General features: G+C 43.8%; 1 protein-coding gene across 2 annotated transcripts; it reads left to right on the forward strand.

Moving 5' to 3' along the window:
* The first annotated feature begins 1,467 nt into the window (after positions 1-1,467).
* On the forward strand, positions 1,468-26,250 carry ANXA7 (annexin A7). 2 transcript variants are annotated; one of them, XM_035137701.3, is made up of 13 exons: positions 1,468-1,511; positions 8,436-8,490; positions 11,252-11,474; positions 12,675-12,770; positions 14,108-14,145; positions 16,054-16,156; positions 16,978-17,072; positions 17,533-17,646; positions 19,149-19,319; positions 21,564-21,734; positions 21,839-21,914; positions 22,733-22,845; positions 25,931-26,250. In XM_035137701.3, exons 2-13 carry the CDS (start codon positions 8,437-8,439, stop codon positions 26,051-26,053), a joined length of 1,377 nt encoding a protein of 458 aa, XP_034993592.1. In that variant the 5' UTR covers positions 1,468-1,511; position 8,436; the 3' UTR covers positions 26,054-26,250. The 2 variants fall into 2 exon arrangements, with proteins under 2 accessions (XP_034993592.1, XP_088525596.1); XM_088669470.1 differs by lacking the exon at positions 1,468-1,511 and adding an exon at positions 1,604-1,972.
* Positions 26,251-27,970: the final 1,720 nt, after the last annotated feature.

A 27,970-nucleotide genomic window follows, 5' to 3' on the forward strand; every position in this document is an offset into this window, starting at 1 on the left:
GGGGAGCACCCCCAGACTGAACATGATCTTTCCGGGGGAGTGCTGCAATCCCATTCAAAACAGGTCAAATGCCACCCAGAGACGTTTTCCACTCACAGAACCTCAGTGTGTTGGGAATTTAGCTTTAGTGTATTGGCCCTCATCCAGCTCATTACTGATTCCAGGAACTGGTTCAGAACTTTAAGTGCCTCACATGACTCCCATGACAAGGAGAAATAGAGGTCAGCAGCATATTAGTAACATTGCACTCTAAAGCTCTGGATCAGCTGCCTCAGCAGTTTCATGTGCATGTTAGAAACCATTGGGGATAAGGTGGAACCCTGTTGGGGATCCACAGCCAAGATGTCATGAATGAATCTCCTATCTCTAGGCTCCTACCCACAGAATAATACTGCCAATAGTGGTATCAAAAGCCACTGGAAGGTCCAATAAAATTGTTACGCTTGCATTCTGTCTCCTGCTATTAGAGCGACCAAGGCTGGCTTGAAATGGTGTAGATTAGTGGTTCTGAACAGCGTTCGAAACTCTCCTCATTCTAGGTGCATTTTGCAACGGGGAATTTCATTAGCACAAGTGGTTTCTGAGCTCTGGGTGCAATACTGCGCCTAATATTTCACATTAAAACTTCCAGAGTGGAAGGAAAGGAGGAACTTTTTTTCTGCCTCCCCACTTCTACCGTAGCTACTCTCTGAAGCCTGGGGAAGAGACCCTCTTAAGAGTATTAGGGGGGTGGGCAGGGGAAGGACTAGAAGACCATGTGAAAAATGAACATAGTATTTTAGCTGCAGTTCGTTCATTTTCAGCCTTGCAATCAAAATGACATTCCGTTGTGACGCTCATAAACCTAGGTTTAAGGTGCCATTTAGCTCCTAGCTTTAGTTCCCGTCCCAGTTTCTAACACTGGTCTTGAACCTTGCAGCCCTCCCATCAACAGCCCATGGCTGCATAGCTGTCAAGTTTTCCCTTTCCTCGCGAGGAAGCCTAGTCAGCATAAGGAAATTTCCCTTTAAAAAAAAAGGGGAGAACTTGACAGCTATGCATGGTTGTGGATGGTGGGAATGCAATCCGGTAAAAAAAAAAAACCTGAGAGCCACAATTTGCCCACCCACGGCTGGTCTAGATAATCCACCTCTGGGCTGAGAGAGCTTGGAGTGGTTATAGCCACCACCTTGAGCGACATTCGCGAGCAGCTGTGAGCCGTTCAAACGTCCCAGGTTCGTGGGTGGTGGTGGTGCCTACGTAGCCGCCCTGAACGTGCGAACGTGACGGCGGGGCCCTCCCCCGCGAGGCCGGGAAAGAGCCGCCCTGAACAACAACAACAACGCCGCTTCTCCTCACAGCCGCTGGGGCACCGCGGCGGGTCTTCGCTTTCTCAAGGCGGGCGGGGCGAAAGTCAATCCCGTTCCCCAGGGAAGGGGCGGGACGGGTTCCGCCGGCCTCAGCTCGCCCGGGCGACGTCTCCATTTTGCTTCGCTGAGCTGCGTTACCGAGGATTGTCGGCCGCGCCTCAGGTGAGTGCGGGAAGGCGGGAACCCGCGGGGGGAGGTGTAGGGGGCAAAATACCGTAATAATAGTAGCAGTAGTAATAGGGATATTAAGTTCTAGCGAGGTTTCCCGTGTTGTGTGTGTGTGTGTGTTAAACCAAACCCGTGTTTGTGTTTGTGTGTTTTCCTCCTGGACGACGTGGACGTCTCCTCAGTCCTCACCTCTTTTTTGTGTACAACGGTCTCTCTCCCCTCTTCTGAGCGTGCCAAGTTTTCCACCCACTTTGAAATCCTGCTGAAGTCCAGGGGCTCGAGCAAACAAGAGTTTAACTGCAAACTCTTCATGCTGCGGACATTGCCTCCCTCCCCTCCCTCCCTCGGTGGTGGATCAAATTCGGATTAACAGCCGCAACCACGACTCTTTTTAACTCTGGGCGAGGTTCCCTTGGAAATCAGGCGACCGAGGCTGAGAGTTTCGCTTTGCTTTGGTGCGTTAGGCGAGCTCGCCTCTTTCCTTTTTCGCGCTATGCTGAGGGTAACGTTAAGGAGTAAATGCGCATTATTTTTTCACATTTCCTTCCCCTCAACCTGCGCCCCAGGCGGCAGCCACGGAGATCAGCGCGTGATTTCTTCAGCTGCTAGCATTTTTCAAAACCGGCTGCTTGCTCAAAAAAGTATGGGCAGAGGTGCTGCCTCGCCTAAAGCGGCAGAGACAGAGGAAGCCCCAGGAATTGAAGCTTCGTCGGGTTGGTTTGCCTCTGTTGCTAGGCTGGCCCTGTAACCCCATTTGAGTCTTTTTTATGATGCTTGTGGCAAGATAGATATATATATTCTGTGAACCGCCCTGAGACCTCCGGGTATACGGCAGTATATAAATTCAAGAAATACGTGCTTTTGCTTTTTTTTTTTTAAAGTGGTTACTGAACTGCATGCATGCTCTTTGGAGGAAATTTGTTTGCAGGTGTGTTTTCAATATTAACGGTGACTAAGCCGCCGCCTCTTGTTTAACACACTGTGAAAGTACGGTACTGTACTAGAGTTTTTCTGGATTAAGCTGAAGAGAAGCATTGCATGGGCTTGGATTTAGATGACCCTTGGGGGTCCTTTCCAACTCTACAATTCTGTGATTCTATGACTGTCGGTCTTTTTGCGATGCAATGATTCTTGACGCATTTACTTTTAGTTGTACAGTACTGTATGTCCAAAACGGAAAGTGTGACAACGGGCAAACGCATGAGTCACACAAGGTAGCTGTAACCCTGGATTTGCCATCCTGCCTTGTGTGCTCACAGTGGCCCTCATTCAACAAGTTCTCCCTGTAGAACTTTGAGTTAATCTTAAAGATCTGTTAACTGCTGTTGAGTTTCTCTGCAAACAAGCAGGCTGAGTAGTTAACAGAATGAAAAAAGGTGTGGCATTTATTTATATATGGGGTGGAGATTATGAAGTAATCCTGAAATCGGGACTTCAGGCAGAATGCGACTGCAATTTCTCCTTAATCAAACAATGTTATCTGTTCCTGTAGTTGCAATTTATTTATTCATATAGACTGCCCCATCTCAGAGATGGGTAACACTTTAAGTCCATAAAACTAAAATTTAAATAACCTGATAACAACCATTATTTGATTCTTCAGAATTTACCTCCTATTAAAACTAGGCCTAAAAACTAGCCCTAACAGACTACCCCTACAAAAGAACAAGTGTCCTATGTTCCTGTGTGCACTCTTAATGATCACCCCTGATCATACAGGAGTGAGCAATTACCCCTATAGATTTCTAGCTGCTGTTTCATGCAAAAACAGTAATTGAAAGGTAGACGGGGGATTAAAATGATTATCATACATAAAGTGATTTTATGTTCTCTCCCAAAGTGAGCCTTCCATATTGATGTTAATAGCTTGTGTTGGAATTCCTAAGGAGGCTGTTACGAATTTTGACTTGCCTTTTAGGAGACTCTGTTTTTGAGAACAATCTCTCGGAGCACACATAGTACAGCTTCATAGTACATCATTATTTTCTGTTAATTCAAAACAGCCCAAGCTAGGGGGGGAAACGCAACTACAAGAAAAAAGTGGCTGCTGTTTAGTAGTCTCATTTAAAAAACCTGAAATAAAATAAATTAGTCATATAATCTTGAAAGCATTTATACACCCACAAATATGGGTTTCTTAGACACTATCATATAGGAATTAGTGTAGGCTAGAAACCAGTGTGTATATAATCAGATATGACAAATAACACTATAAATTACAGCTGTGTTGGTCTGACACAGTCAAAATAAAAATAAAAAATCCTTCCAGTAGCACCTTAGAGACCAACTAAGTTTGTCATAGGTATGAGCTTTCGAGTGCATGCACACTTCTTCAGATACACGCTATAAAACACTATAAATGTTTCTGCACTGAAGCATACATGCTGAAATACGCGATCTCCAACATAATGTGTAGCTTTGGCCCTTTTATTCCCTGTGGCTCTTTCAATTTCTGTTGTGAAATCTTACTTACAGAATTCCCCTATTTTTTTCTTCTCCAGTTATATTGCAGTGCTATCTAGTTGATGCCTGTGATGCTTATGCAAGAGCACCGGATTCACTAGCATGTGGGAAGAATGTAACTTTTCCAGCAACAAAAATATGATGGTTTGAATGCTTTAAAAAAATCTTGGTTCCTCCTGTCACTAAAACATTACCTTAAGTAGAGGATATCTGGATTCCAAAACACAATTTAGTAACAAGGGTGCATCTATTGCACTTTAAAAAATTGTAATAACCTTCCCTCTATATTTGCAGCTTAATTTGAAGTAGGGGGTACCTTTATCTCATGTTTGGGTTTCGTTCCGTCTCGCATTCCTGCAGTTACTTGATATGATGCTGCTTTGGTGTCTCATCCTTCTCAAACTCTTTAGTCAAGTTTCCTTGTTCTTGTGTTTCTTCATGCTTATTTCCTGATTTGTCAGTTTTATTTATGCCATTACCCATTTTGAAAAGGCTTTAGAATTTAATGCAAGAACGATAGCATAGCAAAAATACCCTAAAGCTTCCCAAAACAATCTCTAATCAGAAATATGTTTTGCTATCATTCATAGAGAAGACAAGGTTGGGAAAAAGAGGTAAAGGTTTTTCCTTTGAAAATAAGTCTAGCATTAACTGTAAATGCAGGGTTACCTAGTCCTGGACTGTGGTATGTACAGTACAGTACAGTATAGCCACATCTCTGCTTGTCTGCTCCCTTGTCAAGATCTCTTTAAAATAATTTCTCTAACATTGCTGAACGTCATCACAGTTTTAACAGTCAACTTTGGATTTTGTTTTATTCTTGCATGGCTTGCTAGGAAGCAGTATGGAAGGGGAAGAAAGTGCTGAGTGAACCTGTTAATGAATAAACAGCTAATGAATAAGATTTCTGTGTGTGGAATAGAAGAGGTCTGTAGCGTGTAGCGATACTTGGGGCTGAAGTCGTGAACAGGCCCCGTATAAATAAGAGGAAATGGGAGAGAATCACAGACAAAGCAAGCAACTTCATTGCCAACTGTTACATTCATAGAAGCATATGGCAAAGTGAAATGAAATAGATGGCATAGTCTCATCTGTATCTCAGATTTGACCCAGTTAAATGGGCAATGTAACAAAGTTAAATTTGCACCGGCAGATGTGAAAGGTGTAGCCATGGAAGAAGGGGATGTTTTCAGAAACAGGTTTGACTGTAGTCTGGTACAGGAATCTACAGATTTTGACTTGGCTCACCAGCAAGTCATAATTTATGGACACCTCTGACCCCTCACTTCCAAGTCCCCTGTATGTGCAAGAGGAAGTACCGTATATCACACAATTGCACTGTGACCGCCTCCAGACAACAGGGTGATGAGAATTGCCTAGTAGGAAGAGGGGAATCTTCATATCTGGCCAAGTAACAAGCAGGCTGGGGCAGGGGTCAGCAAACTTTTTCAGCAGGGGGCCGGTTCACTGTCCCTCAGACCTTGTGGGGTGCCAGACTATATTTTGAAAAAATATATATGAATGAATTCATATGCCCCACAAATAACCCAGAGATGCATTTTAAATAAAAGGACACATTCTATTCATGTAAAAACATGCTGATTCCCGGACAGTCTGTGGGCCGGATTTAGAAGGCAATTGGGGACCCCTGGGCTGGGGCTTTCGTTACCCTGAGCTTCCTTCCAAGCTTTGCATTGAGAAACACTTGGAACTGTTTTTGACATTAAACCTCTCCTTCCCATTCCCATGTTAAAAGGAGGGGAGATTTGTTATCTTACCTTATGATGAATGGAGGCCTCCTTGGAAAGTACTGTAGATTTGTAGAGACTTTATTTACTAATCTAGTGATAAAATGCACAGCTATGCCTCATCAGTGCTTCTTTTCCAAGATTTTGAATTAGAAAGAATGTCTAAATTTAATTTTCATTGCTATGAAACTTGTGAGAAGAGAGCCTGTTATAACTTGAGTGCTACCCAGATAGCCTTAATATAAAAAGGCAGATCCTTTTAAATTATCTTGAAAACTTTTAAACTTTAGACTGCTTTTCCTGAAAACACACACATTGTTTTCCACAGTCAAATGAACTACAGTACTCTGTTTCCTGCTTGGCCTTACGTAACTGCCTTTGTGGAGGGTGTGGTCCTCATTTCTTTTACTTCAGGAGGATACAGTACTCTGAAGCATGGATTAGTGACTCATTGTGAGTTGGAAAGATAGCTGGCTGGCCTTTAGTAAGCTCATATTATGTTTGTCATTGGTATGAGCTTTCATGTGCATGCACAATTTTTTTATTTTGTTTCGACTACGTCAGACCAACACGGCTACCTACCTGTAACTCATATTATGTGACTTCAGTTCTCTGGAAAAACTAAATGCCTGAGAGGCCTATAGGCACTGTGGAGCTTGTGGAGGCTTGACTTCAATCCACCACCTCTGATTTCTAAGTCTTTATCCCTTTTATTTGGAGGCAATGTGCATATGCTACCCAGTTGCTCAGAAAGGAAAAAAATAAACCTGCCTTTTTGTATTCTGATGAAAGACTATCAAGGCCATAATATGGATGGCACATGCATTAAAACAGGAGTGGGAAACCTTTTTGGCCCATGGACTAGATCGTTATCTCCCTCCAGCCCTTGTGGGTCAACTTTGACTTGTGGGAGGGGTTGTTGTTGGACCAGAGCACGCCAGGCACTCCTGTCTTCCACTGCCTCCCGCAGTTTCGTCAAACTCATGTTGGTAGCTTTGAGAACACTGTCCAACCATCTCGTCCTCTGTCGTCCCCTTCTCCTTGTGCCCTCAATCTTTCCCAGCATCAGGATCTTTTCCAGGGAGTCTTCTCTTCTCATAAGGTGGCCAACTATTGGAGCCTCAGCTTCAGGATCTGTCCTTCAAGTGAGCACTCAGGGCTGATTTCCTTAAGAATGGATAGGTTTGATCTTCTTGTAGTCCATGGGACTCTCAAGAGTCTCCTCCAGCACCTAAATTCAAAAGCATGGAGGAGACTCTTGAGAGTCCCATGGACTACAAGAAGATCAAACCTATCCAATAGTTGGCCACCTGATAGGTGGGTGGGATCACCTAACTGTCAAGTAGACCTGCCAAGGGTCCGTTTTGCTGGCATATTCCCCCACAAGCAACATGCTGGTGAAGCAGAACCCTATAGCGAGCAGCACCAACCAATGAACAAATTGTTCTATCCTTCTGTTGGCTTCAGCCATCTGCTTCACCAGTGTGTCCACCACTGGGTGATGTCGGCTGATGAGCTGACGGTTCAGTTCTGCTGTGTAGCTCGCTGCTTTGCCAGTGCACACTCTGCGGGGAGCATGCTGAAGAAGCAGGATTGAACCCCGCCCATCAGCTGAAGTCCCCCAGTGATGTCAGTTGAGGGACAGGTGAGTGTGGTTTGTGGGAAGTGGTCTTCTGGGCCAACTTGGACCTCTTGCCAGGCTACTTGGCCCATGGGCCGAAGGTCTTTCTCTCCCTGCTTTTTGGAAAAGCCTAGTATTATTTTTGCTAGTTGATGGCTATAGTTTGTGTTTGTTTTTTGTTGCAAAACAAAAATGAGGCATTTGAAAAATTTAAAGGCTTTGTAAAAGTGAGAAAATGGAAAATTCAGTAAACCTGTGTCAAATGGAAAGGAGAATACTGTACAGTAATTCATGTCAAATCAGTTTCAAGCTTTCTTGGTTCAGAAGTGAGTTAAACAAAGATTGACAAACCCATATTGTAAAATGATATTTTATTGCATAGAATTGTAGAGTTGGAAGGAACCCTGAGAATCATCTAATCCAACCCTCTGAAAGCAGGAATAAGCGGCTGTCCCATATGGTGATCAAACCTGCAACCTTGGTGTTATTAGCACCATGTTCTAACCAACTGAGCTATCCACTTGTTGTACTTCAGTTTCTGTAATTGATGATAGACAGCAACCCAATCCCTGGCTGATTAAATTATTAGCATCAGTCCACTTAATTTCTTATGCCTTCAAATACAAGGGGGTATTATGAGCGGAGGAGCACATGCATAAATTAACAGGTTCAACCCACGTGATACTCAGATAAAGGATATTTTGCAATAGAACTAGTGGGAAAATGTTACCAGAGGCCCTGGAGAACCTAATGGGCTAGATTGACCTGTGCTCTAATAAAGTTGTTTACTTTTTGACTCAGTACAGTTTTTGTCATCTTATATCAAAGAGCTACACTTTAATTGACAATATCTCCTTGGAAACAGATATACTGAATTTTATTTACCATATCTATTGTACTGAGGCTAAAGCTAAGTTACAGGTGATAGATTCATTCAAGAGGTCAATGCCCTCCTTTTGCATGTGCTCTTCACCGTCTCTCTGTTTGTTGCTCTTGCACTGCTTGCTGGTGAAGTACTGTACTCACATGAGGAAATCACTTGGCTCTTAAGTAAAAGCTCTCAAGTGCTTTTCTTTTGTCTTACAGAATGTCGTACCCAGGATATCCCCCTTCAGGTTACCCTGCTTTCCCTGGCTATCCTGTAAGTATTATATCTCAGTTATATCTCTTTGTCACACTTTAGCACAGCAGTATACAATATTGCTCCAGACATTGCTGGTCACCGGGTCTCATAAGCCTAAGCCAGGGATCCTCAAACTACGGCCCTCCAGATGTTGTCGCCTACAACTCTCATGATCCCTAGCTAACAGGACCAGTGGTCAGGGAAGATGGGAACTGTAGTCCAAAACATCTGGAGGACCAAAGTTTGGGGATGCCTGGCCTAAGCCTACATGGCCAAGGATTATGGGACTTGTAGTCCAGTCACTCTAGCATGATTGAAAAATGGTAATTAGAATGGGATTATGTAGGTGGTGGTTGGCTTAGTTCTCCTGTTTGAGTCTATGGGATAAATTAAAAAGGCTTCAGTCTAGAATATGAATAAGCCTCATGTATCATGGACAAGATATGCTGTGATAATTATAGGTTTCTCACAAGAAATATTATACAGAAGCCTCTCTTGGTGTTTAGAGTTCAGGTTCGTGTATAGGCAATAGTAAGTAAAAAGCAGGCATTACCTTTTAAGCTGCTATTTTTAAAATTTATAATATAAGGAGGTCATACTGTATTTTTATAGAAGTATGTTGCCTTAGAAAACAATCTTTTGGATCCTCTGAATTTCCTTTACAAGTTTGTAGTGTATGAAATGTTCATTTACAAAAATTGGATTCGTGGGTGATGTACTATGTTGCATGCTTTTTGAAGTATGTTCCCCCCTCGCCCCCCGCTCCACATCACAAATATTGTCTCTGTGCAGGTAATGATGAAGGTGTGATGTGATCCTTAGTTAGGAACAATGAACTTCTACAGATGTACTTGCCATCAGCAAATAAGCTCTTATACTGCAAGAAAGATTCAGAGCAGGAACGCGGGTGGCGCTGTGGTCAAAACCACTGAGCTTAGGGCTTGCCAGTCGGAAGGTCAGCGGTTCAAATCCCCGCGATGGGGTGAGCTCCTGTCGCTTGGTCCCTGCTACTGCCAACCTAGCAGTTTGAAAGCATGCCAAAGTGCAAGTAGATAAATAGGTACTGCTCTGGCGGGAAGGTAAACGGCATTTCTGTGCGCTGCTCTGGTTCACCAGAAGCGGCTTAGTCCTGCTGGCCACATGACCCGGAAGCTCCCTCAGACAGTAAAGCGAGATGAGCGCTGCAACCCCAGAATCGACCTAACGGTCAGGGGTCCCTTTACCTTTACCTTTAAGATTCAGAGCAGCTTGATCCTAGCCTAATTCTATGAGCAGTAATGATGGGCAGCAGCAGATGATTTGCACTGTTTTGCTGTGTATTTGGTAGGCATAAAATTTCAATCAGATGGTGCCTTTAAGCCAGGTGTGGCTAATCTGTGGCCCTCCAGATGTTGTTGGACATGGCCAATAGTGAGGGACAATGTGAGTTGGATCTCTGCAACACCTGGAGAGTTGCAGGTTAGCCACCAGTGGTTGAAGCAGTCCCAGGGTAGCTTTTATTTTATTTAGGTTTCAAACAGCTCCCAGAGGTATTGCCAGTGCTGCTTCTCCAGAACACTGAGGCTTGTGTTGTAACTATGTATAATAACGAACGCATATTATTGCGTAATAAAAATTAAATTGAATTTCCCCCCTGTTATAAACACAGATGTGATTTGTAAGGTCCAGCTGGTCTAGAAATTATGTTATTGTTGCGAGCATTATTGCATTGTGTTTGGATTGGGTTTTGAAGTTGCATAGGGAAAGAAAATGTTAGTGTTTTGAATTGTTGTGCTGAAGGATATTGACTCTCACACATCAAATTGCATCTGTCATGCATAATGGCATCTTCTGTCCTCCGAAGTGCTCTGAGGTTTTCACCACATAAAAGCAGTTTGTGCTTCTCCAGCAAATACTCTCAATGGCACTTTTACTTTTCTATTCCCCCCCCTGTTTCCTGTTTACTCAATGGACACCCATTGTTTTGCTCTTGTGTTCGTCCACTTCTTCTTCATAATAGTATATTTTACTTCTGTTCATACTTTTTGTCTTGTTTCAGTCTGCTTATGCTTTACATTCTTGTTTGCTCTTTTGTTCATGTTTGGTTTTTGTATTTTTTTGGTTATAATTTTGATTTTTATTTATAATCTACTATAATGTGTATTATTTTTACCAGTGTTTTTCTCATTCTCTCCCTCCTCCCTTTTTTATTCATTGTGGTTCCTCCCCCCCCCCTTTTAGCTGCTTTTTGTTTGTTTGTTCCATGTCTAAATTTTTTTGTTCTGCAATTCACTATTTTTACTGTTTGTTTTTATCTTTCCCATGAGTAATATGGTTGGTATCGTGTAAAGAGACCTATCGACCTGAGTCTCCTGTTTTAACTACTGTGTTGTTTTAATGTGATTGTTTTATGGTGTGTTTTTAATCTCTAGTTACATGCATGCATGCATATTGCAAAAGTTAGTTTTCTGAAATGTATGTTTTGAGTACATAAGACTTCAGGATTGGGGCTTTATTATACTGTCTCTGGTCTTGGCAAATACATTTTGAATTTACTTATTTTACATTTATTGCATTAACTGTTTTAATGGTCAGGTTTGCACTATATGTATTAGGCAAGCATATTCGTTCCATGTGTGGGTTTTTGTTTTTTCTAAAAGTACAACAGAGTTGTTTTCTTTAATCCAGCAAGTGGTGAAGCTGAAGTGAGAGCCTCAGTATAGATTTTAAACTTTCTGTGAATTTCTCTAGGACTTTCTTTCGCAACCGTGTTAACTCTTGATCTACTGATTGTGTTTAGCCTACAGGACAAGAGTCTACTTACCCACCTGCTGGTCAATATCCTTACCCTGCTGCTCCTGGAGGCTTCCCGCCTATGGGAGGTGGTGCATATCCTGCTGCTCCGCCAGCTGGTGGTTTCCCAGGGGCTGCAGGATACCCACCCGCACCTGGTGGGTACCCCCCTGCGCCTGCTGGATACCCTGGGGCTCCTCAGCCTGGTGGGATGCCAACTTATCCTGGAGGTAATGTGCTGAAACACTGTTGGCTGCTTATCTCTGCTGTAGTTGAATGCCTGTGTTTGGTGGCTTAAGAAATACAAGGTTGTATCCAACAAAATCATCCTGTTAGTTCAGGGCCCTCAATCTGTGCAGCAGGACTTCTTTTTCTACCAAATATCCACACACCCTCCAGATCTGTTCTGGAAGGTTGTGGAAACCCCCCATAATGGGTTTGCGGGGGGTGGGCATGAGGAAGAGGAAGTCCTTGACTAACAGGACAACTTCATACAAAACCCTAAGCAAGAAAGAAATGAACCAATGCTCTCAGTGAGGTGGTGGTGATGTTCTCTGTGTTTCAGAAAGGTCAGAGAAGCTTAGATGAAAAGGGCAAAGCTAAATGCTCAGCTCCCATTTGTCTTCTAAACAGGCACTGAACAGGCTAGGGAAGGACACTGTGTAGCTGAGAGTGACTATTCAAGGCCACACACACACCAGTCCCAATCCCACATAGTATTAACTTACTGCGTACTTGCCACCATTGGCCCCACTTGAATGACTTTTTAAAAACCTACTATAAAACCAGAACCATGTCAAGGAATAGGTAAGCTTCAGACAAGGGCTGGCTTATCCAGACGTACCTTTCCTTTGCTCTCTCCAGACACAGTCCATTATTTAAAGCTCTGTGTCTGAGTGTGCCACCACACTCCCCCTGGAGCTTTCCCTGCGACAACCCACTCTTTAAAGCTGAATTTGAGCAAATGGCAATTTGGGTTTTCTGTGGATTGCCATTTGCCCTGATTCACCTTTAAAGACCAGCTTTTTCTGGTGAAAGCTCTGAAGCAAAAAAAGAGAGAAAGGTGCTCAGACACTGAGCTCTAAAGCGCATGTATCGTGCCTGGAAAGTGTGGATAATGCTGGCCCTAGAAACAGCTAGCCTTAACTCTGCAGTGTCTGCTGAATGATTCTTTAACTTGCCCCCCTCCTCTGCCCACAACATGCAGTGAGCTGCCTGATTCATTTGGGAAAATTCCTTACCCAATATAAAGGGAAAAAATAATTATGATTCTGGTAGTGAGCACAAGTAATATAGGTTTTCAAAGAGACATTTTCTAGCTCTTTAAATTGATGTATTAACTATATATTTTGTACTTTGTGATTGAAATATTTTGGTTGCACTTGCATGGTATTACATTTTTTTTATTTTTTAAAATGTATTTATTCCAGGTGCTGGGTTTGGAGTACCTTCAAATGGTTCTGGCTATGGCTATCCGCAGCCTCCAACCCAAAATTATATTGGAGGTGGACAAGCACAAATGCAAGGTATTGAACGACTATTGTGATGGGATATGGAAAAGATAAATCATTCTGTTTATGGGTTTATAGGTGGATTGCATCCTGTAAAATATGAGACTAGTGAAGCAAACTTGTATCTGTAAGTCTTACTGTAAGTCTGTGTTCCACTGCTAAAACACAAAATAGTGCTTAAGTACTGTTACCTTGTACTGTACTTAACTGTACTGTAAGTACTGTTAATGCCTTGCGGGACATCTTCAGGAGAAGAAAAGGCCAAGGAGCAAACCCTCCACAAATTTGAACTCCCTAAGATGGTTGGATGGGGCCTTGTACTCTCCTGGCAATTCCTGCAGTCAAGCTGGTGCCAAATGTATTGCTCTGTTTTCCTTGGGGCCACATCCTTGACGCCGGTGTGTGTGTGTGCAGTTCTTGTCATCTGGGAAACCCAGGACCTCCATACACACCGCCCAGGCCTCTGCCTCAGAGAGGTCACTTCAATGTTGCTAATATAGCAGAAACAAATGTGAGAGGCAACAGCTATGAACTACTAGTCTCTGCAGCCACAGCAGGTGCTGTGATTCTCCAGCAGTTTAACTTCAACCCCAGAAGCACACTTCATGGTCTCTCTAGATGGACGAATGCTTGTGACTCTTGTATAATCCCATGTGGGGACAGTGATTCACAGAAACAGCATCTATGCACAGCCCCAGCTGGCTTGTGAGTCCACTAGTGGTCCTGCATGATCCTGGATTGCATGGGTGCTGCTGTAGTTGGTTTCTATCGTTAATGTTAATCTGCTCAGTCGCAATGCAGGTATAACATGACACCCGAGTAAATACTAACCAGGAAAAGGAGGAGGAAAATTGGTGCAAAAAAGGGAGAGGGAACCTGTGAATTTGTGGCATTTCTCCTCATCTTGGTTAAGCTGCTGTTAATGCCACATCTGCACTGGGTCCATCTGTAGTCCCACTTCCTAACCTGGGAACTTCAGCATGTGTTGGAAAGCGTCTTGGAAATAAAGACAGGGAGTTCCAGGCTGCAAGTGATAGTGTTTTAATGGTCAGCTTTGCATCCAACAAGTATTTGTTCCATGCACAGCTCCCTGAAGGGAGCAGGAGATGCAAGGAAAGAGACAAAAATCCGAAGTGTGATTGAAAGTGACAGAATTTGGTGGGTGCTCATGTCACTGTGAAGCCTGCAGGCTTCTTTGCAAGTCCTGAAGTTCTCCCTGATCTGCATGAGGAAATATTAGCTGAAAACCAGTGCATGAATCAGTAGCAGACTTCACATTTTTCTATGATCATCTTCTATGCACACAGCATGGCAACAATAACATTTTATTTCAATTTTATATTTTTCTTAAGCTGGGTATCCAGGTGGACCAACTCCAACACCGCCTCAGGTATGTCATTTGTATTATAAAATGGGACAATGTTGTTGGTTTTATTTGGTCATGGTGGGAATGCAAATTGTTTTGACAAAGAAAAAAATGTTGTGGTCTAGTTCTGCAGATCAGTATAGAAAACTACTCACTTGTGTATGCAGCGTATTTGAATACACCTATTGGAGTTGGCTTGAGAAGCCAGAGAATACCATAAATATAACTGAGTCCTTCAGTCTTAGGGGGCAACCTTTCCTTTTGAGGGAAATCAAGCTAAGCAAACTTAGTGTTGTATTGGCTAGGTTGTTGCAAGGGCTCTGGGTGGACAATCAGAACCAGTTTAAACTACAAAAAGGTATGCTTAATGAAACTATAAGGAAAACTTTCTAAGGGAGGTTGTGGAATCTCAGCTCAGACATACACAAGCAATACTTCCGGTGTGTGTCAAATTCCCTACCTCACTTGTTTTTTGAGAACCATAGTTTGTCATCCAAATTTGGCAAACCATAGTTACTGCATATTTTGCCTCTGGGCCCGAATTGGAAACCATGATTTGAAATGGGTTTCCAGTTATGGTTTGGAGAGGCACTTATAATGATTTTGCTTGCCTGATTTTGAATAAACTATTGTTATCATGAATCGGGAAGGATGGTAGATGAATTGGAGTACACAAGGAGAAGATTGCTTGTGCAAGCTTGAGCTGTAGCCTTCCATGTAAAAGAAAGACCTGGGGGCAGAAAATAATAATTGTCAAAATACTGAAATTTAAATGGAAGAAAAAGTTTGATACTAGTTTTTTAAATTATGCTTTTAAAATAAATGCTAATAAAACCCTTCTGCAGTAGCCGTTTGTAAAAGCCTTCCATGTTTTGAGAATTGCAGCCTTGATGATTCCAGTGTGATAACTTGGAACATAATAGATTTGGGCAAAAGTTACATTTCACAACAGGGTGGTTTCCCCTCTAACCCACCCCCCTTGAGGTTTAGGCCACTCTTGTTTTGGAGTAGACATAGTGAGCCCTTGTTCACAGAATTCAGGATCCCAGTTCATCACAGGACCCTCCCAGGGGCTTCTTCTACCTCCTGACTGGCCCCTGTAACAGTTGACACAGGCAGTGCTGTTGCTTCTTGCCTCACCCAATAAACTTTCCTTTGACTCCCAAGGGAGTGAGAGATTGCCACCCTCCTACTTATCGTTGAGTCAGCTGCTTTAAAAGAGGGTTAGACAAATTCATAGAATAAAGGATATCAATACTAGCCATGATGGGTGTGTTCTGCCTCCACAGTCAAGAGGCTGTATGCTTCTGAATACCAGTTGCTGGAAACCGCAGGAGGGGAGAAGGCTGTTGTGCTTGCAAGCTTCCCACAGGCATCTGTTTGGCCACTATGCCTGTGTTCCTGTTGAAAGCCTCAAATGCTGTGGAGCTTTTCCTGCAGCTGCATCTTCAGTTGTTCTCTCCTTCACCCTCTCTTCGCCTCAAGCCTACCTCTCTCTCTCAGTGTTTCTGTTGTAGCTCTGAATGCTAAGGAAGGAAATTGATTGCTCCAGCCTGAAATTGATTGCTGGGGAAATTTCCTGCAAATACTTCTAAAGGCTTGAGCCGATGACAGGTGCCCCATCATATTAGTAAACAAAGTCTGTTCACTGGAATATATTGGCCTCCCGACTGCTTAGGACAAGCACCCCCAAACTGCGGCCCTCCAGATGTTTTGGCCTACAACTCCCATGATCCCTAGCTAACAGGACCAGTGGTTGGGAAAGATGGGAATTGTAGTCCAAAACATCTGGAGGGCCGAAGTTTGGGGATGCCTGACTTAGGATGTCTCTCCTTTCCCTCTGAAGTACTGATGCCTAAGATTTCATTGTTGAGACTGAATAAGCATTTCACATGGATCAGTAACATAGTAAAACAGATTTCTCAATCTCAGCCTGCAGCAATGACTCAACATATGCAAGGCACAATTCGACCAGCTCCGAACTTTGATGCAGGGCGGGATGCAGAAATTCTGCGCAAGGCTATGAAAGGGTTTGGTAAGAGCTGTTTTGTGTTTCATACAGTGTTCGTGTTTAAACTTGTGTAGGCCCAGAAACCAAACACTCTTCTCTACCTTAATCCTGTGCTAGATCCTTCCAACACTTGTATATATTTTAACCATAGTCTTTAACATAACTTGGGGTGCAAATCAGCCTTTCACTCTACAACCTGAATTAATTGTTTATATGGAATATTTTTTCAACATGGCTTCCTCTTTCAATGGCTTGGTTTCCATTTTGGATTTTTAAAAATGGAAATACTGGGCAACAGTGAAAAAGAGTAGAAAGACAGGTCTGTAGAATGGGGCATGAAGAATTGTAGCCATGGGAGAGGATTGCACAATATGCAGGGCACTAGATGTGCCTCGATACTGTCCTCAGCAGGGAACTCCCTTGTCTAAAGTGTATCCAACACTTTCCAGGGCAGATTTTGGTGGTGCCTGATTTGGTGGCTGCAGGTGGGGGGAGGGTGAAAATTTATTGTATGAGAGGAGGGTGAAGTTCCATTGTAGGAGAGAAGTCCACTTGCACAAAGTTGGAATCTACCCCAGAGCTTTTATCAGATGTCTCCGTATTTGAAATCTTTTCCCTACAGTGTGCATTGCTAAATACCTGTTTTAAGCAAGCCTACGATATCCCTGTGAATTCAAACACTGCAGTGAAGTGAGTTTCCTTTTGTATAGGAAATCTATGAATGTGAGCAGTTTGCAGTGTCTCTGTATTAAAGCAGTGTTTTTGCCCCATGCCTTGGGGTGTACAATAAAAGGGATGAAATGGCTTGATATGAGGCTACACTGAGTTGCCTTCTTGCTCCCTAGGAACGGATGAACAGGCAATCATTGATGTTGTGTCCAACCGCTCCAATGGTCAGAGACAGCAAATTAAGGCTGCTTTCAAGACCATGTATGGCAAGGTATGATTGGTGGTGATTATGTTTTAGTAATAATAATAATGGTGATGAAAAGCAAATCAACAGCTGGTACAGCATATGGACAGCTTGTGTGCTTAACTGTTTCAAGCAGAGTGAGGTCTGCAATTTAACTTCATTTCTTTATTTTGTCAAATAGTGGACCCACCCTTGTAGTGGTTTGCAAGAAAGCTAGGAGTGGACATAGCCTCTGGCCGTGCTTTACTAGTATAATGTGTAGACAGTTCAGTATAATGTTCAGTATGTAGTGAGTGATGCAACCTATTTCAGGCAGAGGCTTTCTCCTATCATAGATGGTTTTCATTTTGTCTTGAAAATATGTCTCACTAGACTTCAGTAAACATTGATTTGCCAGCAACTGAACTGCACGTTCAGTCTTTGTGCTCATGCATATTTTATATTTTATGAATGTATGTCTTTCTGATACCACTTTGTAATTGGACAGGATTTAATTAAAGACCTGAAGTCAGAGCTAAGTGGAAATATGGAAGAGCTGATCCTTGCATTGTTCATGCCAAGTACCTACTATGATGCTTGGAGTTTGCGGCATGCCATGAAGGTATGATTTTCACTGGCATTTATTTTCATGTAAAATGATCACATTAACTGTAAAGGACCATAAATGCTCAACTAGATCAAAGTAATTTCAAAATTTATTTTCAGTAATAAAGGTGAAAATTGTGTTAATAGTTTTTTAAAATTAAGGAATATATACAGTGTACATTTCCAGAATATTCAGACAAATGCAATCTGCTCCCACTCTCTCAAAATTATGGCAAATCTCTCATGAAAATAGGCCCCAATGCCTGTCTTGCAAAATTAAACATGGTCCTGTTTTGCATATTCTTTTGTGCTACTCATAGAACCCCACTTCTTGTTTTCTTATTCACTTGGTTTTCAGTCAGAGATTATTGTTCTCCCCTCCCCGAGTTCTTTATTCCACCCCCACCCTGTTAGTTGGGGAATGGGGCACATGTGCAATCCAGGAACACCTTGTGCTTGGCAGTAACAAATAAACCCAACACATTAACACCCTGCACCCCCACCCCCAAAGCCATTGGAATCCACTCCTGGTTTTCATCTCAGCCCCCTTCGATTCTCCAGAAAGGCAGGTTGGGAGTAGCAAGGTCTAGGGTGGGGAGGCGGGTGAGAGAAATTTTTAATGCCAGGCATACAGAAGGAAAGGAGTGTGACAATGCTTCTGTCATCCTCAGCCAACAAGTCAGATATGCAGCGCTGGCTTGTCACCAGTAGCAGGGCTGGGTGACTAGGATTGATCTGGATGCAGAAATACCTGTAAGACAACTGTGGGAGTACTTCAGGAGGGAGGCAGGGATGCTCATTCTGTGAATTTAAGCTAGTCTAGTTGAAAATATTGCTCCACTGACAATGAATGAAACCTCTGCAAAGAGCATAGCAGTGCCCCAGTGTAATTTATATGTACATGGTACCGATTCCTAACATGAACCTCTCCACACATCCCTTAATCATTTTAAGAAATGGACAAGGCCTTCTATGTTCTGAAAAACTGAAGGATTGATTGGTCTCCCTAGCTTTCTTTGCTCAAGCTCCTTATATTTCTGGTAGCATGACTTCTATATGTACCCAGATATGGAAATATGTATGTGTTGGAGACACAAGTGACAAATGCCCTATAGACAGAGTTCCCTGGTTGTAGCCAGCTGAGTTTTACTAATGCATAAGCCCATTAAAATTAGTAGACCTAAGTCATGTTTGCCCGTGCTTGTGCCTGCGTCCTGTTCATTTCCAGTGAGACGATCACTGGATTATGCTCTTAGATTATAATACTTTTCTTCTGTAACAAACCTTGGGAACTATTGGTAGATGGTTGCTAAATGAAGCGTTTGCATGAGCTGAAAGATGCACAAGGGCTTGCAACGTGATCTAGTTGAATGAAGTAATATGGCTCAGATGCTCCTACAGTACAAAAAAGTGATCAATCTTCTTTCTAATGTAATAAAACAATTAGATGTTCTGGTCAGCTTTCTGAGCAGCCTGCATTGAGGTAATGTCTGTAGTGCTTTGTTTCTCTGCCTGCAGGGTGCAGGCACACAGGAGGATGTGCTGATTGAGATTCTGTGCACAAGGACAAACCAGGAGATTCAAGAAATTGTCAGATGTTACAACAATGAATTTGGAAGAGATATCGAGCATGATATTCGGTCTGATACGTCAGGACACTTTGAACGATTACTTGTATCTATGTGCCAGGTAAGATGAACAACCACCTTCTGTCACATTTATGTTTACCTTGTTCTCGATAACAAGGCCACCATATAAGTACCTAGTTTGCACAAAGTTTTCCACCCCTTTTGAAATGTATCCTGGGTAGGTACCATTCCTTGTATGAAATAGGATTTGATTATAGGACTAGGCTTTTTCTATCGGATGGAGATTTCAAATACCTATCTCTTGAAGTAAATGGTCTTGACTTAACATGACCACCTAGGACCTGATCAATGTGACATCCAGCTCTGAAGGAGACCTATTATGTACTGAATAATATTATTGACTAAAACAGACACAATAGATCAGTAGCTCCCAATTAGCTTAGTACTGTGGATCCTCCCTTTTCAGAATCCAAGCCACAGACCTACTTTTGAAAATGTGGTAGTTTTTGTTATGTGAATGGTGCCACCATACCTTTCAACATGTCCCAGCACAAAAACCAGGATGTGTGTCTTCTGGGCTGTGCTCCTGCACGAGTCATTTGGCCCACATACAAGCATCGTGCCCAAAAATATGTGTTTTGGGGAGCACCACAGTGTTGTGTAAGATGTGTATCAGGTTGTGATCTCACGTACAGCACCCAAAAAGGGCTGTCTTGGACATTTTTCCCCCCTCTTGGGTGCAACCAAAGTACACCTGTTCCATCTTGCCCAAACCAAACCTCTGATTTGGAATACATCTCTCCTAACCAGTTCAACCTGTTAATGTGTTGATACGGGCACAGATCATGGGCCAGGCCTCCTCTCTTTGTACATTGTATTGAAATGTTTTTTCTTCTTCAAAATAGGCATATTAATTAATGTGCTGCCATTCTTTCATATCTTGCTCTATGGTGGGGGTGACTGATCCTTTGGTCCTCCAGATCTAGTCCGCATGGGCCACTGATGTTGGGAGGTTTAGTCCAGCAACATTTGGAGAGCTGCAGGTTCCCCCATCCTCTTTATGAGAGCCAGTGTGGTGTAGTGGTTAAGAGCGGTAATCTGGTGAACCGGGTTCGATTCCCCGCTCCTCCACATGCAGCTGCTGGGTGACCTTGGGCTAGTCACACTTCTCTGAAGTCTCTCAGCCCCACTCACCTCACAGAGTGTTTGTTGTGGGGGAGGAAGGGAGAGGAGAATGTTAGCCGCTTTGAGACTCCTTAGGGTAGTGATAAAGCGGGATATCAAATCCAAACTCCTCCTCCTCCTTTTTTATGGGAACAAAGTTGGTTCATTTCAATGTTCATAATCTTCCAGTGCCAAGAAAGTTTGAGACTAGTCTGTCTATCCAGCACAGTTTAAATCTCTCCCCTAAGTGATTGTCATTGTTGATTAAAATAAAAGTATTGGACTAGTCTGTTAAATATTACTAACATGACCAAACTGTTTATCTTATACTGTGGCTCTGCTTAATTTAGCCACCACTGTAATGCTAAATTAATTAATTTCTAATTTCTCCCTGGTCACAGTTACCAATGGCTTTAAATATAGGGAGAAAGGGGGGCAATCTTGCCTTGTCCTCTAGATCAGACATCCCCAAACTTCGGCCCTCCAGATGTTTTGGACTACAATTCCCATCATCCCTGACCACTTGTCCTGTTAGCTAGGGATCATGGGAGTTGTAGGCCAAAACATCTGGAGGGCCGCAGTTTGGGGATGCTTGCTCTAGATCAGGCATGTCAAACCTGCGGCCCTCCAGATGTTTTGGCCTACAACTCCCATGATCCCTAGCTAGCAGGACCAGTGGTTGGGGAAGATGGGAATTGTAGTCCAAAACATCTGGAGGGCCGCAGGTTTGACATGCCTGCTCTAGATGGTTTAAATCATGAGATGACTGAACAGTTGATCTTAGGTTTGCTCATTTCATTTTGCATATTTGTGGAGCCATAGCTGTGTTCAAACAAGGATACTGTAAAGCATAAATGGAGGCCAGATGTTTAATCATTTGATTTGCTATGTCTAAATGAAAGAGAAAAGGGATCACCAATTAGCTGAAGGCAACTTGCAAGCAAGGCTAGTAGTACAGTAAGCCTGCAACTTGCATGCATTTAACCTGTGTGCTTGGCAAAAAAAAGTAAATTAATAGAGGGTGGGCATCCAGGGAAAGAGACTTGGCAATTCTACCTGCCACTGAACCCAATAAGTTCCGACTATACACAATTTCAATTGCGATCCCTGGAACGTAACCCCCACGTAAGTTGTGGGCTTACTGTATAAAATAGTAACCAATTTTTTTTCTCTCTTACAGGGTAATCGGGATGAGAATCAAACTGTAGATTATCAAAAGGCTCAACAAGATGCTCAGCGCCTTTTCCAAGCTGGTGAAGGGAAGCTGGGGACTGATGAGTCTGCCTTCAATATGGTCCTGGCAACCAGAAGCTTTCCCCAGCTGAAAGCCACAGTTGAAGCCTACTCTCAGGTAGACAAGAAGGGGAGGCCATTTGTGTGGACTAGACTGGACTAGATCTGGCTTCCATCAGTTCTTTGGCAAAAAATTAACATTTTCTATTCATATTTTTGCAGGTTGCTAACCGAGATTTATTAAGCAGCATTGGCCGGGAGTTTTCAGGAAATGTAGAACGTGGCTTGAAGGCTATCGGTAAGGGACTTTTCCTGCATTTCATTGTTCAATGAGGACATTTTTATGGGCAATTTATTTACCAAGCACCTACAACTATTAGGTGCTAGAAACTTCACTGATAAATGACCATCAGCTGGGGCTTCAGTGCCCTTCCCAGACCTGTAAAATAATTTATGCAAAATAAGAGGACTGATGTCAGTTGCTTAAGTTGCACATGCGATGTACCTTGGTTGTCAAACTTAATCCATTCCGGGAGTCAGTCAACTCCCGAAACTGTTTGAAAACCAAGACACAGCTTCTGATTGGCTGCAGGAGGTTCCTGCACTTAAGCAGAAGCCATGTCGGATGTTTGGTTTCCAAAAAACATTCGCAAACTGGAACATTTACTTCCAGGTTAGTGGCGTTCAGGAGCCAATTTGTTCAACAACTTAAGCTGTTCAAGAACCAAGGTACCACTGCTTCAGATTGCCGGTGGTGCAGTTATCCTTTCCCTCCACTAGGAGGCACACTCCCTAAAGAAAGTCCTCACTGGGGCCTGGGCTAGATGCACCACCCATTTCCTCCCTAGAACCATTTAGGACTTGTCTAATAACATTTAACTCTAATTTGCCTAGTAAGGACATGATGGTTACTTTAATGACACTATTGGGTTGGATAATTTTATGCTTTTGGACTCTGTTGCTCTTTGTATAATCTTTATGTTATAATATGGGGGGGATGCAATGACAAAAATGCAATTTGGATTAAAGATTCTGGCAGGTTGATGCTGTTAGACTCTTGTGGCTATAAGCTGTCAGTGTCAACTTTGAGTTGATCTTAATACTGTTTTATTGCAGTGCAATGTGCTCTGAATCGCCCAGCCTTTTTTGCAGAGAGGCTTTATCATTCCATGAAAGGGGCTGGTACAGATGACTCTACCTTGGTTCGAATTGTAGTCACTCGCAGTGAGGTAAGAATTTATTATGTGTAAATTTTACCTAATATGTACTGGTAATTAAAGGCTGGTTATTTAATCTGTGTCCATACTTCCAAATGGGTCAAATGGCTTTTGCACTAAGCTTTGCTCCTTTATTAAAACGCGAATTACAGCAGGCATCTCCAAACTTCGGCCCTCCAGATGTTTTGGACTACAATTCCCATTTTCCCCGACCACTGGTCCTGTTAGCTAGGGATCATGGGAGTTGTAGGCCAAAACATCTGGAGGGCCGCAGTTTGGGGGTGCCTGCATTAGAGTCTTTTGCTGTATGAAGTTCAGGCACAATGGAAAGGTAACAGAAGCTGTAAACACGTTTGACAAATTGTTGAAAAATTTCTGGTGTAAGCAGCTTTCTTTATTAAACTTGTACAATCCAAGTGGCACATTGTATAGATTCAAAGGCCATCAGTGGTGATGCCAGTTACCTGAGCTGGCACAGATCTAGAAGACAGAAAGCACTACTCTTTTAGGTAGCAGACTCAGTGCCACATTGTTCCTGACAGTGATAGTTGCCCCAACCTCAGTCTTCAATATTGAGTCATTGCTTTAGAGGCTTTCCAGGTAGAAAGACTGGCTATGAACATGAGGTGGGGACAGGCTGGAGCCATGCACTTTAAGAATGAAAGCAGTGTACTGTTTCATGTGTTTTATTTATTGTGCGTGATTGATTTGTCATATTATTAGGCCTGGCAATACACCAATAGGAGTGCTAGGAGGGACGGACTGTTATGACAGCTTCACATTCTGGGTGAAACGTCTGCCTCCTGAGTGAAGCTGCCATGCCATTGTGCCCTCATACCGGCAGAGGGAGAAACAAGCTGCATTGGCGAGGCACAATACAGCTTGTTCCTCCCTGCGCTGCTTTAAACTGCTTGGCTTAGCATGCCGCTGCCCTCTCATCGCACAAGCCAGCAGTAGGGTGGGGGCTCCGTTAAAGTGGTTGCCAGCCCCACTCCTGCTTGCACATGAGCAGGATTGTGGCTGGGGGACACTTCTCCATTGAGGTGTGCACACCCCTCAACAGAGAAGTTAGACTTCACCTGCTGAGGCAAACCTGTGTGCACTTGCCTCAACTGCTGCCACTTAGGGGGTTGGATGGGCTCAGCCAGGGGGTGCAGAGGCTGCGTGGATACAGTGGTTTTGCAACCCAGAGCTTGAGGACCAGGCTCTGTGCACTTGGCTGCCTTTGTCTGGGAGGGTGGGCTGTCTGTTACCACCCCGCAAGGGCAGTCAACGCACAGAGCCTGACAGGCCCTGTGAACTTGGCTCCTGCCACCTGCTCCGTCTTCAGGGAGTGGGGGTGCGTGTGGCAAGCTGGCTGCCTCTTCCTCCCAGCGGAAAAAGGTACCATGCCAGCAGAAAGCGCCTCCAAAAGGAGCCGTGAGGTCCCCTGCTGCTGGCATACCAGGGCTTGCTCAGTTGGGCAGGTAGGATCCTTCCCATCCACCAGGCGCTGGGGGTGGGGGGTGGGGTGGTGAAAGCTCCACAGTGAGACCCGAGGCTGGTTTCACCCCTTGCTGGTGAGACATCACAGTGTTGAAAATGTTATTTGTATGCTATCTTTCCATAGTGAAAACTACAGTGGTGCCTCGCTAGACGAAATTAAATTCGTTCCACGGGTCAATTTGTGTAACGAATCTTTCCTCTAGCGAGTCCCGGTTTCCCATAGGAAGGCATTGAAACTTAATCAATGTGTTCCTATGGGCTCCGGGGGACTGGTGGTGGGGAAGGCAGGCACTTGCTCTCTTGCCTGCCTGCCTTCCCTACCGCCTGTCACACGAAGATCGGGGGGCGCTGCTTGCCGGGGCTTGTCAACCCCGGCAAACAGCGCCCACCGATCTTCGGATCTGTCCCCCGATGTGCTTTGGGTCGGGGAAGCAGGCAGGGGGATGGCAACAGCCCGCAGCTTCCCGGGCTGTTGCCATTTCCCTGCCTGCTTCCCCGAGCCAAAGCACATGGGGGCGGAGCCTAATTCCTCCCCTTCTTCCCACTGCCGCCAAGCCAGTCCCCGAGCCGAAGTGCGGCGTGGGAGGGGGCTTTTCGTCGTTTGCCTCCCCCTCGGGGGAACATTTCCCTCGGCAGCCACCGTCTGTCTTCAGGTGGCGGCTGCCGAGGCAAGCAGCTGTGTGCCAGGCGGCGTGGGAGAAGCGGCTCCTCCGCTTCTCCCACTGCCGCCTGGCACAAAGCCGACATCGGACGGGGCTTCAGAGAGGTGCAGCGCTTCTCCGAAGCCCCGTCTGATGCTCCCGGGTGTCCATGACGTGGTGGTGGTGGTGGGAGAAGTGGGGGAACGGATCAGTTCCTCCACTTCTCCCCGCGCTACAGCCCTTTGTGTTCTGCTGGTTGCCCCTCACCGGCAGAGACCAGTGGAAAACAAAGGGGAACCAGCTGCAGCGCAGGAAGAAGGCAAAGGAAGATCAGCTGAGAGGCGGTGACAGCTGTCACCGCCTCTCAGCTGATCTTCCTTTGCCTTCTTCCTGTGCTGCAGCTCGTTCCCCTTTTGCTAGGTTTTGCAATCGGAGGTTTTTATGGCCACACTTCGCAAGACGAAGCGGTGGCCATAAACCTCATTGTCTTGCGAGGCAACCTCCGATCGCAAAACCTATTCGTATAGCGGAAAATTCGTCTTACAGGGCATTCATCTAGCGAGGCACCACTGTATGCCTTCAGGAAAGGTAGCATACAAATAACATGATAAAATTCTCTCCCGATGTGGAAACGCAGCTTGCATTACACATCATCCACTGTACCAGAGAGTAGCATATATGCATTACTTACTTGTTCATGGAGTAATGGAGGCTGCAGAGCTAGGCAAACCTATATCTCAAGTAGCTTTGTAACGTTGCAGACGGTGTTTCTGGTGTCACATTAATTCTTCCTCATCATCAAAGTTTGGGTGATGCAGAACATGACTGGCACTGAATTTTTAATACCTGGTGCTGGTGAATGGGGCACAATCCATCAGGAATTTCAGTGGCACTAGACCCGCCTGTTGAGTTTAATAGGAGTCATGAATTGTCTGCTATATGCTAACCTTGCTTTGTTTCTTTTGGCACAGATTGATCTTGCACAAATCAAACAGATGTTCACCCAGATGTTTCAGAAGACTTTGGGCACAATGATACAAAGTGACACAAGTGGAGATTACAGGCGTCTGCTCTTGGCTCTTGTTGGTCAATAGACCACGCTGAAACAAAGAAAATGGAAAATGAGCTGCTTGGGCAAATGACTATCATTGCATATAAGAACATAAGTTATCCTAGACAATGTAAACAAGTATGCTTCTAAAGGATAGTTTATTTTGCACATATAATTGCCTTAATTTCGCACATCATGTACTTTACAATATAAAATAAGACACCTGCTGTTTGAGTTGTAGTGAAGTGTCTTTTTCTTGTTACTGTGGCTATACTCAATACATTAATATAAACCAATATCTCTTATTTAGAAATATTAAGTAACCTTGGATTGTAGCTATGTTACTCAGAGTAGACTTAATGAACCACAATAGTAGGATACAACCACACCTTATTCTTGTGATCATTTCACATTTACATAGAAGAGCCATTTCTACTTAGGAATTTTTTCCTATATGTAGAAAGTTTGCAGCAGTTCAAAACATGCTGGGGGGGGGTGGGGGTGAGAAGAAAAGGCTATAATGAAATGAAGTATCTTTGAATAATTGCATGGCTGTCTTGCTGAAACCTTCAACAAATTGCTGAACAGTAAATATGCAAAATAGCAAAACAGGTACTAGAAGCCACCCCAGAACTAGCCCTGTTGGAACATTTCCCCACCTACTCTCAAGAGCCAAGAGCATCAACACTGGAGGGAGCTGTCAGGATTGAACATGGAGCACTGGTACCAAACTGTATGGGAAATAGCCTTACTAGAAAAGCTAACCAACAAACCGAAACGAGCACAGGGACAAATAAACAAGGATGCCTTTACCCCAGTGTGGCTCCCGTTTATTATACACACAACCCAAGAACCCACGGACCATGCGAATCGACATGACTAACTTGACCCAACAATCCTTCCCCTTCATACACAAACAAAACTCACTGAAGGCAACTAAGCATGCCCCCCCCCAATGAACACGAATGAATGAATGAATAGAAAAGGAACCTACACATGTGACGCTAACACAAAAACCTGGCACATACACTAAAATTTAAGTTTACTACACCCCACCTCTCTTCCCACAACCTTATACTGTATACAAACATCAATGTCTAACATTGAATAGAACTGATCTGTTGAAAGGACTGTATGATGCAAAAACAGAGATGTATGTACTTTTGTAACCCAAGAAAACCTTTAATAAAAACAATTAAAAAAACTAAGAGCTGAAACCTGCAGCTCTTTGCACTACAACACATTGTTGCAGTCTCGAAGTGCCTAAGCCAGGGCTTTATCCTTCACCCTTCCAGTTTTCAAAGTATGTAAATACTTGCTGCTGGTAAAATGGAACAGCATCAATTAAAAGGAGTACTGTATGAGGATTATGATTTAACTAGATCTTCAACGACTGTATGAAGTGATCAAAACCCTGTTCATATGGTAGTAATGTTCATAACTGCCAAGTTATTCCTTTTTTTAAGGGATTTTCCCTTATGCTGAATAGGCTTCCTCACGAGAAAAGGGAAAACTTGGCAGCTATGGTAATGTTACTCAAGAACCATTTCTCCATAGTCTGAACCCATATTGCTACTGTGTGTTTGAGTGAGGCATCTAATTGAGCTGCCAAAGTCCCTGTTACTTGCTAGTCATAGAAACACTTTTACTATTCAAGCAGTGTAGTGCCAGCAGGACAGACTTTGGGAGTCCTTGGTTATTCTGCCCTAAACAGAAAAGCTCTAGCTTAGTACATACTGAAGTGAAGTACAGTGCAACCTCGGGTTGCGGACGTAATCCGTGACAGAGGCATGTCCACAACCCGCAGCGTCCGTAACCTGCAGTGCTGCGTGTGCGTGATGCAATTTGGCGCTTCTGCGCATGCACGAGCAGCAAAACCTGGAAGTAACCCTTTCCAGTACTTCCAGGTTTCCCGCGGTCTGTAACCTGAAAACGCGTAACCCGAAGCACCACCACTATC

The sequence above is a fragment of the Zootoca vivipara genome, chromosome 5, assembly GCF_965207765.1.
Source record: "Zootoca vivipara chromosome 5, rZooViv2.hap1.1, whole genome shotgun sequence".
NCBI lineage: Eukaryota > Metazoa > Chordata > Lepidosauria > Squamata > Lacertidae > Zootoca > Zootoca vivipara.

Bases quoted from the DNA above. Each gene is read 5' to 3' on its own strand.
- ANXA7 (XM_035137701.3), top strand. From the start codon at position 8,437: ATGTCGTACCCAGGATATCCCCCTTCAGGTTACCCTGCTTTCCCTGGC. The intron at 17,073-17,532 runs GTATGATTGGTG...GTAATTGGACAG, and splicing joins TCAAGACCATGTATGGCAAG to GATTTAATTAAAGACCTGAA. The intron at 22,846-25,930 runs GTAAGAATTTAT...CTTTTGGCACAG, and splicing joins TTGTAGTCACTCGCAGTGAG to ATTGATCTTGCACAAATCAA.